This window comes from Garra rufa, chromosome 15, assembly GCF_049309525.1.
Source record: "Garra rufa chromosome 15, GarRuf1.0, whole genome shotgun sequence".
NCBI classification, from domain to species: Eukaryota; Metazoa; Chordata; class Actinopteri; order Cypriniformes; family Cyprinidae; genus Garra; species Garra rufa.
Window position 1 is genome coordinate 9,814,933 of NC_133375.1, and position 17,624 is coordinate 9,832,556.

The 17,624-nt window shown below is 44.6% G+C and overlaps 1 protein-coding gene across 2 annotated transcripts; it reads right to left on the reverse strand.

The window, feature by feature from the left end:
• Window positions 1–768: 768 nt before the first annotated feature.
• On the reverse strand, window positions 769–10,493 carry LOC141286547 (H-2 class II histocompatibility antigen, I-E beta chain-like). Of its 2 annotated transcripts, none has more exons than XM_073818596.1 (5): window positions 10,159–10,493; window positions 1,713–1,957; window positions 1,166–1,447; window positions 892–1,005; window positions 769–791 (listed from the first exon to the last, which is right to left on the reverse strand). In XM_073818596.1, the coding sequence occupies exons 1-5, from the start codon at window positions 10,491–10,493 to the stop codon at window positions 769–771; spliced, it is 999 nt and encodes a 332-aa protein (XP_073674697.1). The 2 variants fall into 2 exon arrangements, with proteins under 2 accessions (XP_073674697.1, XP_073674698.1); XM_073818597.1 differs by lacking the exon at window positions 10,159–10,493 and adding an exon at window positions 2,288–2,357 and having other exon boundaries at window positions 1,713–1,988.
• Between the last annotated feature and the right edge of the window lie 7,131 nt (window positions 10,494–17,624).

Consider the following 17,624-nt stretch of genomic DNA (forward strand, 5'->3'; position numbering starts at 1 on the left):
AAATAAAAAAAGTATATAATGTTAAGTATAAGTAAACAATTCTTAGCAAAGTTGTAAAAACTAAAATTAAATTAAAGATGCACATAGAAACATTTCTGTACATTATTATTTTATTTTTTTACATTTTTTTACATTTTTTTTTAATCTAATTATTTGTACTCATGCGACATTTGTACATCTGCTCATTAATCATATAATTTTTAATCAAGTTTCATCTCTAGAGAACAGAGCAAATATTAGAATGACCATAGTGTTAACCCCTATGTGTTAAAGCCTGACAGATCAAAAAAAATACTCATCATAGAAAATAAGTGGTTGAAGTCTACTAATTTGACTACTATTTGCAGATAACTTTTTAAAAAAGTTTGTAAAGAAATATTTCTTTATAACTGAAATACATGAAAACAAGAAAAGATAATAAGTGCATTATTGTATACAAGTGAAAAACTTATAACAATAATCTTTATTTTCTCTATATTTCACACATCATTCACAATACATACTGCCAACATTGCATACTGTACATTGCATCTTCACATTAAGCTCACTGAAAAATAAGTATCAAATTTGATGCTTTATTTCTATCATTGTAGTTTTAAATTTTAGAAATAAAACATTAAGGATTGTGGAAATTAAGATGATAGTTGAGACATTATTGGCTTCATTATTAATCCACATGCAGTCAGTATCAGGACCTCAAATTAGAATAATAATTAATCATGTGACTGAGCTTGATTTGTCAAATACATAATGAGAACCATAGTATCCTTAATGAGGTACAAGGATCCTCCCTGTCAAAGAAAAAATAAATAATTAAAAATATACATGCATGTATACAGGAATTATGTACACACATTAATATCAACCTGAATTATTTTAATCTTAACTGACCTGCTGATTTCTTTTTGTAGTAAATGAGTCCAGCCGCTGATAATATGATTCCTAGCACCAGTCCAGAGGCTCCAATAGCAAGTTTATTCCTCTCAGACTCGGGAAGAGAGGGGTCTGTACACATAGCACTTCATATTATTACAATATTTACAAATATCTATGTGTGAGTGTAATAAAGGGACTATTTCATATTTTCTATTTAATCCTACATTGGTGTGTCAAGATAAACTATTGACAAATATAGTAAAATATGAGAGTAGGTGTCTGATCTTACCCCAGTCATAGATCATGGGTTTACTGAAGCTGGCATGCTCTACCATACAGGAGATCTGCTCTCCAGATTTGGGGGTGTACTCCAGCTCAGAGTGAATCTGGTAGTACCAGTCTCCATCAGCCATCTCCATAGTGGAGGTCACATCTGAGGTCACCTCTTTACCATCTCTCAGCCAGGACACTTTAATGTGTTGAGGATAAAATTCATATGCACTGCACATCAACACAGCTGGATGTCTGCCACCAGCCCGTGTCACTGAACTGATCTTAACATTTGGTTTCACTGAATCAAAAAGAGTAAAATCCTAAATACACAGTTTCAAAATGCATGTTTCATATGTGTGTCAGTGGATGTGGAGGTGTGTTTAGTTAAAATATATTTTTTACGTTCAAATTACATATCAATATGGCATTAATGTCATGCTGATATTAAAACATATTTAATATTAAATATTGGTATAAATGTTTCTGTAAATATAAAAGTAATGTTAAAAGCAAGAGTTCTATGTGTGAGAGTAAAAATCAGAGAAGAGTCCTGTGCCACTTACCTACTTTATCACGGATAGCTGAGTCCCAGATCTGAGCATTATGTTTGCAGAATCTGTCCACATCACCTCTCTCTCCCTGCAGAATGTTGGTGTCATTGTTCCAGAACTCTGCATTTCTCATTCCATACTCACTAAACCCCACATACTTCCCCAGAGTGCTGTTGAACTGTATGTACAGATATTTATTGAAATAAAAGCTGTCAATATACACCATGTCACTGAGATCAGGGGAGCTGTACATGCATCTTGACCAACGGGTTCTGTAATATTCATTAGCTGAAAAAGAATGAAGAGGCAGAACGATCAGTTTTGTCAAATATTTATGTAATCAGAATAGAAATAGAAGAACTTGAATACATCAACTACTTTCAGTATTTATTGTGTTTTCAAACAGTGCTTTTTAAGTAATATCTACTTCAGTGAGTCCATGACCAGAGGACCATCAGAAAGGAAATGTTGCAGTTGTATGATTCAAATAATTTTACTTTTACTACTACTCGTAATAGTTTGTATAAGATATCAATTAATGTTGAAATTTAATCATTTTAATTTTTAATACCACTTATTTTACTTACCACTTTCTGCTAGAGTGAATACAGACACTGTGAATATGAGATGACAACTGAAGAGCTTTAGCAGTGACATTTTCTCACACTGAATCCCAGCTGAATGCTGCCAGAGCTTTGTTCATGTTCATGAAATTGATGTCTAAGATGACTGGCCAATCAGTCACACTGCATGTACAAGTGTCAAGTGTTGCTAGGCAGTATACTTATTTTATTTTAAAACACAAACACTGTTCAGTTATCATGAGTATTACACGGAAACATATAAAGCTATAGAAATTTATAGACAGTCTCTAAAAGCTGCCAGGCCTTAACAACATATTTGCAGCAATTTACCAGATTAAATTTTCAAATGATCTAAGATTACAGTGTGTGTAAAAAATGTAAAAGATTGGATGACCAATTTTTCTTCTATTACATTCAGATAAAGCAGAGATTACTTATTAGACAAAAAACATGTACACAGAATCTAACTATACAGTTACTGTTCCTTTACAGTCAAAAATTTGGTTGTTACAGCATCCAAGGACCTCTGCTAACTATGAACCAATGTACAAAGCTGCCCATTTTTCCATACATAACAATTAATAACCCTAAATTATCCAATTTAAACAAAAGTTAGTGTGCAGAAACTCATATATTCCCTACTGAACATACCTCAGCAATTTTAATAAATGACCCTGGACCACAAAACTAGTCTTAAGTAGCACGGGTATATTTGTAGCAATAGCCAAACATACATTGTATGGGTCAAAATGATTGATTTTTCTTTATGCCAAAAAACATTAGGATATTAAATAAAGATGATGTTCCATGACTGTAAATTTATCAAACTTAATTTTTGATTAGTTATATGCATTGCTAAGAACTTTATTTGGAAAACTTTAAAGGCAATTTTCTCAGTATTTAGTTCCCCTTCGAAAGGTAACTCTCGTTGTGTCGTCATTTTTGACGACTGCTAATGGGGTAACTCCTGTTTACTCCGATACTGAAGCCTGATATGTTAATGTTTGTGAAGTTGCACAAAGCAATGGCGCTTTCACCCGCCAGAAAGGGTGGAGTTGAACCTCTCCCGTCTTCGCTCGCGGATCGGCTTTTTCCGAAAAGGCGATCCCCCTCGCCATGTTCTCCCGCCTCTCTCTCCACGGAGGAAGAAGCAGCGGAAAAGTGGATCTTCTCTTCACGGCGTGAGTGATGTGACGTTGGCGCGGCGCCCGCGCCCTTCACCCTCCCCTTCGCGCTCCCTCCCGCTGGTGTGTTTCACACAGGACGATCAACGCCCCTCTCCTGATGCAAGCGGCTTGATTTCCTTCGCCGTTTCCAAGGAGGAAATGGTCGTTGACAACTCCATGTCCTTGACGGCCTCTGATGCGGTAGAGTGGGTGTGAAGAATGAATGCGGCGAAGAGCCTGAAGCCCCGCCTCCTTCTCAGTCGACGCGGCCAAGCGTCGATACAGAGCTGATCCGAGTGCTGAAACGAGCTCGGTCTGGATTCGTCGGCACCTGAAGAGCCCGCCCCGGCCTCCTTGACGAATGGTTCCTTCAGGGAAAACGTCAGCCACCCGCTCGTCAGCGGCCAGATCCATTCATGCCTGTTGCCATGAAGAGCTCACTAAAACCTGGCGGGCGCCGTATTCAGCGTGAGTTAACCCTTCCGCTGCCGCAGCTCTCACCATTGTTGACGGCGCGGAGGAAAAAGGGTATTGCAAGCTCCCCCCTCTGGAAGAAGCGGTAGCGGCGCATCTCCTCCCGCCAGCGAGCAGAGGACTGAAGGCTGCAGTGCTGCCGTCCAAGCCCTGCAGGATGACGTCTGTGATGGCGAACAGAGCGTATGCAGCGGCCGGCCAGGCTGGCTCCGCCCTGCATACTATGTCTGTACTCCAAGTGTTTCAAGCCAAACTTCTCCATGACATGGAAGGATCTGGCCGTGAACTGAGAGCTTTTAGCGAGCTGCCCACCGCAATGGACCTCGCCTTGCGTGCAACCAAGGCAACAGCCCAAGAGGTCGGGAAGGCTATAGCCAACCTAGTGGTGCTGGAGCGCCACCTGTGGCTGAACTTGACGGAGATCAGGGACGCTGAGAAGATGGTTTTCCTGGATTCGCCGATATCTCAGAAAGGTCTGTTCGGCCCCACTGTGGACGGTTTCACAGGGCGTTTCACGGAGGCACAGAAGACGTCGCAAGCCCTGCGTCACTTCCTGCCTAAACGACCCAAGCCTCCCGAAGACGGTGTCCACACCGCAGCCTGCAAAGCCCGCGCAGCCTCAGCTCTCGCAAAAGCCGGAGCCTGGCCTGCAGCAGCGCACCCGAACGGCAAAGGAAATTTCCGTTTCCAAAGCGCCAAGGTCCCCGCCCTCGCGTAGTGCTGGACCCTGAGCCGCAGAAGCCGTCCTGATGTGCGTGCGGAGAGGAATAGAAAAAGGAGGATTCTCGAAAGGTGCCGGAATTCCCTTAAATAAAGCTTGCATGTATTCCCCGTCACTTCGAAAAATTCTGAGTGGCAGAGGTTTTCTGACCAGGCACGTCCCGCTAAGGCATCGTGCGCCTCAAACTACCGCTGTGATAGTGGACCCACTTACTATAAAGAGCAATTTCCTCTCCCCACACCCCGTCCGGCGATGTGCTGACATTATCAAAAATACTCAAGAATGCCAATGCTCCCTCTATAGGCGGCGAGTTAGCATCAATAAAATTAGAACCCCTCTCCGCTCGGCTGTCGGCTTGGAAAGCCATCCCCGGCGTGTCAGATTGGGTTTAAAAGACAGTGGAGCGAGGCTACTCACTTCAGTTCACTCGCAGGCCACCTGTATTCAGAGGTGTCATTCAGACTTTGGTTACGGACAATGAGTCGCGTGTTCTTCGAACCAAAGTATAAACGATGCTTGCGAAGGGCGCCATAGAAACAGTCCCCATAGCGAACAGAGAGTCAGGTTTTTACAGCCGGTATTTCCTCGTATTTCTCATGCGATTCGCCCCGAGGACTGGTTTCACGCGTACTTTCACATCCAAATAGCGCCCCGTCACAGACCGTTCTTGAGGTTTGCTTTTCGAGGGAGTGGCTTACCAGTACACAGTTCTTCCTTTTGGACTGTCCCTGGCCCCTCGCACATTTACAAAATGTGTGGACGCGGCTCTCTCCCCTCTGAGACAGACGGAAATTTGCGTTTTAAACTACCCTGACGATTGGCTGCTGCTAGCCGACTCAGAACGTCAACTGATCACTCACAGGTCGTTACTGCTAGAGCACCTGAAGCGCTTAGGGTTGAAAATCAACATGTCGAAGAGTTGTTTGACTCCCAGACAACGAATTGCCTTTCTGGGTACAGTCATAGTCTCGATTCAAATGCGAGCTTGGATTACATCAGAACGCTCCCTAACTATTCAGCGAGCGCTGATGTCTTTCAAGTTGGGAACATTGCGTCCCTTGAAAGCATTTCAGAGGGCGCTCAGCCTCATGGCTGCCACGTCCCCTGTGATTCCTTTGGGCCTTTTACTGATGCGACCCCCGCAGTATTGGCTAAAAGCGCACGTTCCGTCCCACGCCTGGCGCCTGGGCCGTGCTTACATCAAGGTAAGCCGCCGCTGTCTTAAAGCTGTGGCTCCTTGGACATCTCCTCGCCTGTATATATCAGGCGTTCAGTTAGGGATGGTATCCAGGAGGAAGGTGGTCACAACAGACACGTCCAGCTGGGGCTAGGGCGCTCTGTGCGAGGGCAGTCCAGCGTTCGGCTCCTGGTCAATCCACGAGCAACGCCTACACATCAACTGTCTCGAAATGATGGCAGTGTGTCTAGCCTTGGAAACATTCCTCCCAGCCCTAAAAGAACATCATGTCCTAGTGGAGTCGGACAATATGTCGGTGGTAGCCTACATCAACCGCCAGGGCGGCCTCAGGCCCCGTCCCCTTCACAGGTTGACGCAACGTCTCCTGTTATGGGCACAGAAAAAACTCCTCTCATTACGAGTGGTTCATGTGCCGGGCAGATTGGACCAAGGGGCGGATATGTTGTCGAGGAACAACATGCCGCCGGAGGAATGGAGGTTACACCCCCTATCGGTTCAGGGGATATGGTCAGTTTTCGGCAGTGCAGAGGTCGACCTCTTCGCCTCCGAAGACAACTATCACTGCCCAATCTATTTTTCAAAAGCATGTGATGCTCTGGCCCACGATTGGCCCAACACCCGTCTGTATGCTTTTCCCCCGATCGCCCTGCTACCCCAGGTTATCAGGCGATAACTCAGGTTATCTCTCTCTCCTCCTTGTGGCCCCCTTCTGGATGAATCAGATTTGGTTCCCGGAGATGGTCCAGATGCTGTCTGCAGCACCATGGCAGATACCACTGAGGAGAGACCTTCTCTCGCAAGCGCAGGGCAAGATTTGGCATCCTCAACCAGAACTGTGGAGCCTTCATGTCTGGGCGCTCGACGGGAGTCTAACCAACTCCCCGCGAGAGTCAAAATTACCATTTTAGAAGCTAGAGCTCCGTCTACTGGACGTCTCTATGCTCTGAAGTGGTCAGTCTTCAGTGACTGGTGTTCAGTACGTAGTCAGGATCCAATATCATGTGATGTGTCCCATGTACTGACTTTCTTACAAGAGCTTTTGGACAAGGGCTGTTCCCCGTCCACGCTCAAAGTTTATATGGCAGCTATTGCGGTATATAGCTGACCGTTCGATTGGCAGAAACGACTTGGTCGTTAAGTTTTTTAGAGGCGCTCGACGGTTAAACCCTCCTCGCCCTAAAACTGTACCTACATGGGACTTGTCTGTTGTCCTAAGAGCCCTTAAAGTGTCCCCCTTTAAGCCGCTCGCTTCGATCGGTTTGAGGGCCCTGACGTTGAAAACCGCTCTGCTTTTGGCCCTAGCGTCGGTCAAAAGAGTGAGCGACTTGCAAGCCCTGTCTGTCAGCGCTGCATGTCTCGAATTTGGGCCTAATGACTGCAAAGCCATTCTTCAGCCACATAGTGGCTATGTACCGAAAGTACTCTCAACATTGTTTAGAGCTCAGGTCATTTCCCTTCTGGCCCTCCCTACTGCGGACGGCGAACAGGGTCCCAACCTGCTGTGTCCTGTCAGGACACTCAGAGTTTACTTTGAGCTTTCTGCGTCTTTCAGACAGTCAGAACAGCTCTTTGTATGCTTTGGAAATTGCTCTAAAGGGCTGCCAGTTACAAAGCAAAGATTGTCACGATGGATTGTTGACGCTATAGCCTTGGCTTATGCCTCGGCTGACCTGCAGTGCTCTATCGGGGTGAAGGTCCACTCCACTAGAGGGTTGGCCTCGTCCTGGGCGTGGTCTAGCAGAATTTCTATTGGGCAGATCTGTGTGGCCGCTGGCTGGTCGTCGCCATCTACCTTTATTAGATTTTACAATCTGGACGTGCCCGCCTTGCAGATGCGGGTGTTATCTGCTAAAGTTCTCTCTCACCCCCTTATTAGTTAAAGCAGACCTCAGGTTGACCTTGGGTCTCTTATTAGCTCAGGTCTTTTGGGCCCTAAAGAAGTGCCTTTAGACTGGGCTTCTGAGCAGGCTAGTTCTGTTCTTGCTTTTAGCACAGCGTGACTGGATACGTTCCCCATTAGCAGTCATCAAAAATGATGATGCAACGAGAGTTACCTTTTGAAGGGGAATGCTCTGGTTACTCACATAACCTCAGTTCCCTGAGATAAGGGAACGAGCGCTGCGTAAGCTGGCGTGCTAAAGTTGCACGAGTCGATGACTGTCGCTTCAGTCATTTGAATCTGATGATATGGCGCTTTTCGCCGATTATATAGCAGTCAGCTCCGCCCTTTCTGGCGGGCTAAAGCGCCATTGGTTTGTGCAACTTCACAAACGTTAACAAATCAGGCTTCAGTATCGGAGTAAACATAAGTAACCTCATTAGCAGTCGTCAAAAATGACGACGCAACGCTCGTTCCCTTATCTCAGGGAACCGAGGTTACGTGAGTAACCAGAGCGTTTTTTTGCACCCTAAGATTCCAGAATTTCAAATAGTTGTATCTCGGCCAAATAACAAACTAAACATCAATGTAAAGCTTATTTATTCAGCTTTCAGATGATGTATAAATCTCAATTTCAAAGAATTTACCAATATGACTGGTTTTGTGGTTCAGGGTCACATATTTAGTCAGCAAGAAGATGTTATTTTGAATGGATGTCACTGGAGATGTTTCAAAACACTGAATAAACGTTTGCATAGAAACAGCATGTCTAGGTCCCAATCCTTAATATGTTTGCATGATATATTCAGTTTGGATTCAACGTTATTGTCAGGGGTGCGTGCAGGACGAGACGAGACGAAAGACAAGATTAACAATTAACAAACTATTTAATATAATACTTCAAAGGATCAATGCAGGAACAGGCAGGAACTGGCAGGACACACATCACACAACGTTAAAGACCGACATGAACTGAAGATACAAACAGACTTTTAAAGGGTGACTAGATGATTACACACAGGTGACACAGATGACTAATAATTAAACACAGGTGATGGGGATGACAGGCTGATGAGGGTGAAACCAAAAATGACAAAATGACAGGGGGAGACCAGATGAACAGACAGGACTGTGACATTACACCCCCCTCCGAAAAGGCGCGTCCTCGCGCCGTGGGGAACAACAAAAAAAAGAGAAGGGGAGCGAAAAAACAGAGTCCATGTGGGAGGAGGCTTTGGCGGAGGACGGCACCCCTGGAGGGGGACAACAAACAAAGTCAACAAAGTCCGGGGGGGCGACGAAGGTGGGAGGAGCCAGGGAAGAAACAGGAGGGACCTGGAGCAGGAGGCACAGAGCAAGACCCAGGCCACAGCCATGAAGATCCATGGTGGAGCCGACGGAGGGAGGAGCCATGGTGGAGGATGGGCTGACGACTCCAGGGGTCCGACCGACAGAGGCAGAGCAGGTGAAGGATGAGCCCGAGGCGGAGACGGAGAGCCGAAGATCCTGGGCGACACCGAGGATCCGGAGGGCCAAGGCGGAGCCAGAGGCTCTGGCGACCAAGGCGGAGGCAGAGATCCAGAGGGCCGTGGTGGAGCCGGAGCGACAGAGGACTGAGGTGGAGCCGGGGGGAGGGAGGAGCCCAACGGAGCCGATGGGACGGAGCGACGAGGCGTAGCCAGAGGAGTAGAGTCCGTAGGCGATGGCGGGACGACAACCGACCAAGGCGGAGCCGGAGGGACGAGGAAGCCTGGTGGAGCTGGTGGGCCGACGGGCGACGCTGAAGATGAGGGAGCTGAGAGCCGTGGTGGAGCCGCAGGGTCGGAGGGCCGAGGCGGAGTTCTGGACTCTGAGGCTGGAGGTGGAGATGAGGGATCCTCCAGCCGAGAGGCCGATGGAAGCTGGCAGACCTGCGGCGAGCCCACTGCACAGATGGAGGACTGAGGGTGAGCAGGGGGATTGACAGGTGACAGCGGGGTTTCTGGAAGGCTGGATGGAACCAGCAGAGATTCAGGATGGCTGGACGGAACCAGCGGAGATTCAGGATGACTGGACGGAATCAGCGGAGACTCAGGAGGGCTGGACGGAACCAGCGGAGATTCAGGACGGCTGGACGGGACCAGCGGAGATTCAGGACGGCTGGACGGGACCAGCGGAGATTCAGGACGGCTGGACGGGACCAGCGGAGATTCAGGACGGCTGGACGGAACCAGCGGAGACTCAGGATGGCTGGACGGAACCAGCGGGGATTCAGGATTAGGCAGAAGAGGGCGGGTGGGTGGGAAGTTCAGACAGGCCAGTGTTTCTGAGAAGAAGTCTATTAAATCCCCAGAGTGTTGCTCAAGCTCACCCCCAGTGGTGGTGCAGTGGGCAGGGCTCTCTACCGCCCTCTCTTGCTCCACGCAGCACTCCACCGTCGCAGATGTAGAGGTCGGCTCACGCTCTTGGTCGGAGGTTTTGATCCCATCGGCAGTCCATACTGTGGCCGCTCCGGGCTCAGGCTCTCCGTCCGCGGTGAATGCGGGCTCATACTCTGCATGTCGGGGTGATGTTTGGCTGGGCTCTGGGTCTGGAGTGGGGCTGACGTCCTCTTCGACGATGCCGACAGTCCATGACGATCCACAGGACGCCAGCACCCACTCAACGTAATCGGCGAAGCTCTCTCGAGGACCCTCCCCGGACAGCTGCGCTTTAGTGGCGATGTTAAGTCCTGCACGGAAGAATGTGCACAGGCAGCGGTCCGGGTAATGCGTCATCGGCGCGAGGTACATAAAGTCACTTATGTGGTCCTCGAGAGAGCGGTTCCCCTGCTCCAGCAGGATGATGCGGACAGCAGGGATATTCATAAGGGAAAAAGGTAAAATAAAATAAACACTGATTCAAAAAACGGAAAAGAAACGCAGGGGAAGACGCCGTGAACTGTATTGGGTCGGTCTTTCTGTCAGGGGTGCGTGCAGGACGAGACGAGACGAAAGACAAGATTAACAATTAACAAACTATTTAATATAATACTTCAAAGGATCAATGCAGGAACAGGCAGGTACAGGCAGGAACTGGCAGGACACACATCACACAACGTTAAAGACCGACATGAACTGAAGATACAAACAGACTTTTAAAGGGTGACTAGATGATTACACACAGGTGACACAGATGACTAATAATTAAACACAGGTGATGGGGATGACAGGCTGATGAGGGTGAAACCAAAAATGACAAAATGACAGGGGGAGACCAGATGAACAGACAGGACTGTGACAGTTATGGGGTCTGCTTGAAAAATAAGTTAGTGTTCATTTTACAGCTTTACCTGATCATCTCAGTGGTATTTATCAAACAGTGATTAACTTTTAAAAAACTCGTAAAGTAATTCAGTAATGTATAAAGCATTCATTTGATCATGATGATCATGATTCAACTTGCAATCATTGGATTTATTTATTCAAAATATTTTTATTGATTTTCAATTTTCCAACAATCACAACCAACATATACAACATTGTTTTTAACTCACATATTTCACGCCAAAACACGAAACACAACTACAAACACATATACACCCACATCAGGAAGAGAAAAAAAAAGGGGGGGGGGGGGTTAAGTCAATTCTGATCAATTATGGAAAAGTAGCCCATGATGACTCAATGTAAGATAAGAAGGGCTGCCAGACCCTATAGAACTTTCCAGAGGAGCCTCGAATAGTATACTTAAGATGCTCAAGTTTAAGATAAGACATCACCTCTAAAACCCAGTGTTTGTGATGGTGGCCTCGCCTTTTTCCAACTCGGAAGAATCAGGCGTCTAGCCAACAATGAGGAAAAGGCAATCAGTTCTATCTGATTGGCTGATAAGTGTGTTTCTTCCGGCACTACACCGAAAATGGAAGTCAAGGGATTAGGGTCTATATCTTTATTAAGTATAGATGAAAATGTTCTGAAGATGTCTATCCAAAAGCTTTTTAATCTGGGGCATCCCCAGAACATATGACTTAGGTCTGCTGGTTCCAAACCACATCTGGGGCAAGATGAGTCTGACCCCGGATACATTTTAGCCAGCTTGCTCCTAGACAAATGGAGCCTATGAAGCACCTTGAACTGTAAAAGTCCGTGTCTGATACATACAGAAGATGAGTGTATCAATTCTATTGCACACTGCCAGGCTGTATCTGATATCTCTATTCCCAGTTCCTCCTTCCATTGCCTCCTTATATGATCTAGAGATGGGGAGGCGGTTCTTTGAATAATCTCGTATAGAGTAGACATCATGCCCCTTTGAAAAGGGTCCATATTTAACAACTCATCTATCCAGCCCCCTTCTGGTTGGTTCAAGGAAGGAGAGAAGTGTTTTTTAATGAAGCTACGGACCTGTAAGTACCTAAAAAAATTAGACTGAGGGATCTCAAAGTCCGTTCTTAGCTGTTGAAATAAATAAATATACCATCTTTAAAAAGGTCCTTAACACAAATAATTCCGTTTCTGGACCACAATTGAAATGCTGAATCTATAAGAGAAGGTGGAAACAAGGGATTCAACAGGATAGGAGCAGAAGGCAACGCTTATTTACTATTGAAGTGAAGTCTGAACTGTGACCATATTCTGAGTGATCCACAGATAATTGGGTTATTCGTTGAATAGTGTTTGCTCACTGGGATTGGAGCACATAGCAGTGAACGTAAAGACACTGGATTACATGCATGTTGCTCCATCAGTAACCAAAGTGGAGCTTCATCACTTGACATATCAGAAAGCCAGAATGTCAGTTTGTGCAGGTTGGCTGCCCAGTAGTAATATAAAAAATTTGGCATTGCCAATCCACCCTCTTCCTTCTTTCTTTCCAGATATTCTTTTCTTATACGAGGAATTTTCTTATCCCAAAGAAAAATGGAAATACAATTATTCAGATCCTTGAAAAATGATTTGGGAATAAAAACAGGCACAGCCTGAAATAAAAACAAGAATCTTGGTAGTATTGTCATTTTAATTGAGTTAATCTTCCCAGCCAAAGACAAAGGAAGGGTTGACCATCGTACCACGTCTCGCTTGGCTTTGTCCAGTGCTGTTTTGAAATTACTATTAAACAAATCCTTATATCTGCGTGTTACACTCACACCTAGATAGAGAAATTTATCGAAGCTTACTGAAAATGGAAAGGATTGGAAAGACATTTGTTGTGCACTTTCATTGATAGGGAAAAGAAGACTCTTTGCTACATTAATTTTGTATCCCGAAATATTTCCAAAATCTGAAATAATTGTAAGGGCCTTTGGTATAGAGGAATCTGGGTTAGACAGGAAGAGGAGTAAATCGTCTGCATAAAGCAACAATTTATGCTCATGTCCCTCCCTGAATATTCCGGGCAAATCACCTGTGTTTCTTAACAGGATTGCGAGAGGCTCGATGGCAATATCAAAAAGCAGGGGGGACAGAGGGCAACCCTGCCTTGTCCCCCTAGAGAGTGGAAAGCACTTAGAAATTATGTTACTTGTTCGAATGGATGCTTGAGGCCTAGTATACAGAATTTTAATCCAAGAACAGAACACAGGGCCAAAGCCAAACTTTCTAAGTGTTGCGAGTAGATACCTATATTCAATCCTATCAAATGCTTTGTGGGCATCTAAGGATATTAAGATCTCTGGATTAATATTATTTTTGTGTGAGTAGATTACATTAAATAAGCGACGAAGATTGTAAGATAACTGCCTCCCAGCAATAAAACCAGTTTGATCTGGATGAATTATTTTCCTCATGACTGGCTCAATTCTGATTGCCAGCACTTTAGCTAGGATTTTATAATCACAGCAAAGTAAGCTGATCGGGCGATAAGATTCACACTTTAACGGATCCTTATCCTTTTTAAGAAGGACCGATATAACCACAATCATTGGATTTACTACAGTCAAAAGTGTAACACTTTACAATAAGGTTCCATTAGTTAATGTTGCATTAATTAACATGAACAAACAATGAACAATACATTCATTACAGTATTTACTAATCTTTGTTCATTGTTTGTTCATGTTAGTTCACGGTGATTTTAATAATGCATTAGTAAATGCTGAAATTAACTAAAGTAGTTAATTAATGTTAACTAATGAACCTTATAATAAAGTGTTACCGTTAAAAGATGTAGCCTTCTTCCCCAAAAGATTTCATCATCATTAGCTAACATTAACATACATTTTATAGATGCTATTCTTTCTCCCCTATTTATGTTAGATAGTATTTGGTCAGTGGTTTCACACAGTCATTCTGTACTGGAGTTTTGATCTTAAAACACTGTTACAAAATATAATTACTTCAGGTTTGTGCATTAATGTTATTAATTACTAATGGGTTACCAATATTTTCACTGCAGAAAATTGTTCCAGATTGTAAGTTATTCATCCAGGTTTGTGTGTTAATCATTTATTAATTACTAATGGGTTACACATTTTCACTAAGGATTCTCTTCTACATTAGAATTCTGTTAACCCTTTATTAGCTGTTAATGCGTTACCAGTATCTTCACTTCATAATACTGTTCCAGATTATAAATAACTTTCCCATATTGTTGTAACACAGGGGAGACAGGCGTTCGGATCCAAATGCAGGCTTTATTTAGAAGGCGTGGTACACAGACAGGGTCAATCACCGGCAAACAACAACAACGAGGATAATCCAAAGAGTAGTCAAACACAGGCAGAAGGTCAGGGCTGGCAGCGAGAATCAAAACACGGGGAGGAGTCCAGGAATCAAACACAGAGAAAACAAACACGGAAAGAAACGCTCGGAAATAAAGACCAGATGGAACAATAAGACTTTGCCCCTTTGTGTTTGTTTTGTTGAATAAATGCTGCAAATGGATCCAAACGTCTCTGACCTTCCTTGTGACAGAAGACTTCACCGCTACAAGGATCCAGCAGCTAGTATGGTGTCATCCGGTTCCAGCACGAACCCCACTGTACAGATCATGCGTCTCAAGCAGGGTGAGCGGTCTATTGAGGATTATGCTATGGACTTTGTGGAATTGGCTAAGCAGACTTCTATGGATGATGGATGCCTGATGATTTTTTTCCGTGCAGGACTCTTAGAGCCTTTGGCTTCACTGATGCCCACGTTTGAACCTGGCTGGACTCTACAAACTTACGTGGACATTGCTCTGCAAATGAGTGGCTCTCCCTTTACTGTGGGAATCAAGGATGACAACAATGTTCCCACGGTAAACACCCTTCCAGAGCCTGTTGACAAGATGGCCGCCCTTCTAGAGTCTGTTGACAAGATGGCCTCCCTTCTAGAGTCTGTTCGCAAAATGGCTGCCCTTCCAGAGTCTGCTCTCAAGATGGTCACCCTTCCAGAGCCATTGCACAAGATGGCTCCCAGAGTCTCCGCTGGTCCCGCCCGGCCTTCCAGAGTCTCCGCTGGTTCCGCCCGGCCTGCCAGAGCCTCCGCTGGTTCAGCCCGGCCTTCCAGAGCCTCCGCTGGTTCCGCCCGGCCTTCCAGAGTCTCCGCTGGTCCCGCCCGGCCTTCCAGAGCCTCCGCTGGTACCGCCCAGTCTTCCAGAGCCTCCGCCTCCATCCAGTCGTCCTGAGATTCCTGTCTGCCCGTTTCTGGTCACGGAGGCCATGCATGGACTGTGTGGGTTCCCACCCACCCTCCCTGCTGCTCCAGTCCCGCCACCTCTGTCTTCTGACAGTCCCTCTGCTCACCCACATCCCACCTTCGGTGCAGAGGACTTGCCGTGGGACTGCCTGTCTCCATCGGTGTCCAGACTGAAGGATCCCTCACCATCACCTCCAGTCTCAGAGTCCTGGACTCCACCTCGGCCCTCCGACCCTGCGGCTCCACTCCGTCTCCGTTGTCGGCCGTTGGCCCACCAGCTCCTCCGGGCTCCATCGTCTCTCCGGCTCCGCCCCGGTCAGTCGTCGCCCCACCTTTCTGCCTGTTTTTTGACGACGATTTCTGCCTGCCCCTTTGTGTTTGTTTTGTTGAATAAATGCTGCAAATGGATCCGAACGTCTCTGACCCTCCTTGTGACAATTGTATTGTAATAATGCATATACACCTGCTATTAGTTTTCTACTATTTAAGTTAAACTTAGTTAACTAAAAAGCAACAGGGCTTAATGTCATATAAGAACAACATGTTTCATAAACATTTGAGACCCAATAACACCGAAGTATCATGGAGTGTAAAGTGTTTAATGAGGTTTTGCTTAACATGCAATAAGCCTGATTTTATGACTCAATATATCGCATATGCAGGTCCTTCTAAAAAAATTAGCATATTGTGATAAAGTTCATTATTTTCTGTAATGTACTGATAAACATTAGACTTTCATATATTTTAGATTCATTACACATAACTGAAGTAGTTCAAGACTTTTATTGTTTTAATATTGATGATTTTGGCATACAGCTCATGAAAACCCAAAAATCTCAAAAAATTAGCATATTTCATCCGACCAATAAAAGAAAAGTGTTTTTAATACAAAAAAAGTCAACCTTCAAATAATTATGTTCAGTTATGCACTCAATACTTGGTCGGGAATCCTTTTGCAGAAATGACTGCTTCAATGCGGCGTGGCATGGAGGGAGGCAATCAGCCTGTGGCACTGCTGAGGTGTTATGGAGGCCCAGGATGCTTCGATAGCGGCCTTAAGCTCATCCAGAGTGTTGGGTCTTGCGTCTCTCAACTTTCTCTTCACAATATCCCACAGATTCTCTATGGGGTTCAGGTCAGGAGAGTTGGCAGGCCAATTGAGCACAGTAATACCATGGTCAGTAAACCATTTACCAGTGGTTTTGGCACTGTGAGCAGGAGCCGGGTCGTGCTGAAAAATGAAATCTTCATCTCCATAAAGCTTTTCAGCAGATGGAATCGGTCCTTCTCCACAATCTTCCTCAGGGTCCGGTCACCTCTTCTTGTTGTGCAGCGTTTTCTGCCACACTTTTTCCTTCCCACAGACTTCCCACTGAGGTGCCTTGATACAGCACTCTGGGAACAGCCTATTCGTTCAGAAATTTCTCTCAGTGTCTTACCCTCTTGCTTGAGGGTGTCAATGATGGCCTTCTGGACAGCAGTCAGGTCAGCAGTCTTACCCATGATTGCGGTTTTGAGTAATGAACCAGGCTGGGAGTTTTTAAAAGCCTCAGGAATCTTTTGCAGGTGTTTAAAGTTAATTAGTTGATTCAGATGATTAGGTTAATAGCTCGTTTAGAGAACCTTTTCATGATATGCTAATTTTTTGAGATAGGAATTTTGGGTTTTCATGAGCTGTATGCCAAAATCATCAATATTAAAACAATAAAAGGCTTGAACTACTTCAGTTGTGTGTAATGAATCTAAAATATATGAAAGTCTAATGTTTATCAGTACATTACAGAAAATAATGAACTTTATCACAATATGCTAATTTTTTTGAGAAGGACCTGTATATCCCCTTTGACACAAGATATCCCATATATTCTTTTAATCAAGAGAACACAAAAAGACAGTACAAACAGCTTTATTTAAAAGTATACACCATAACATACAATTGGAATTCATTTTTATGGATTACAATAATTACATAATTTCTAACTCATTTTAAATGCATGTTATGTTTAGTTTGTATGTTTTTAATTTTATATGAAAGACTTAAATTCACCCATAATGAAACTACATCTACCAGGAAATGAAACAATGAAAATGTGTTTTAGTACAGTACTTAAGAATTGCAAACTTATCTATAAAAGTTAACATTAGCTATTTTTTTTTCAATTAAAGTTTTTTAAACCTTGCATTTATGTATTTAACTATCTTTAATATCAACAATGTTACCTGCCATATAGAATGACAAACAAGTGCACAATAGCATTTTAATTGCTCAGCTTAAGTTCAATTAAGTGATCTTTTCTTAGTTTGCTTCCATGGCTCACTTCATGG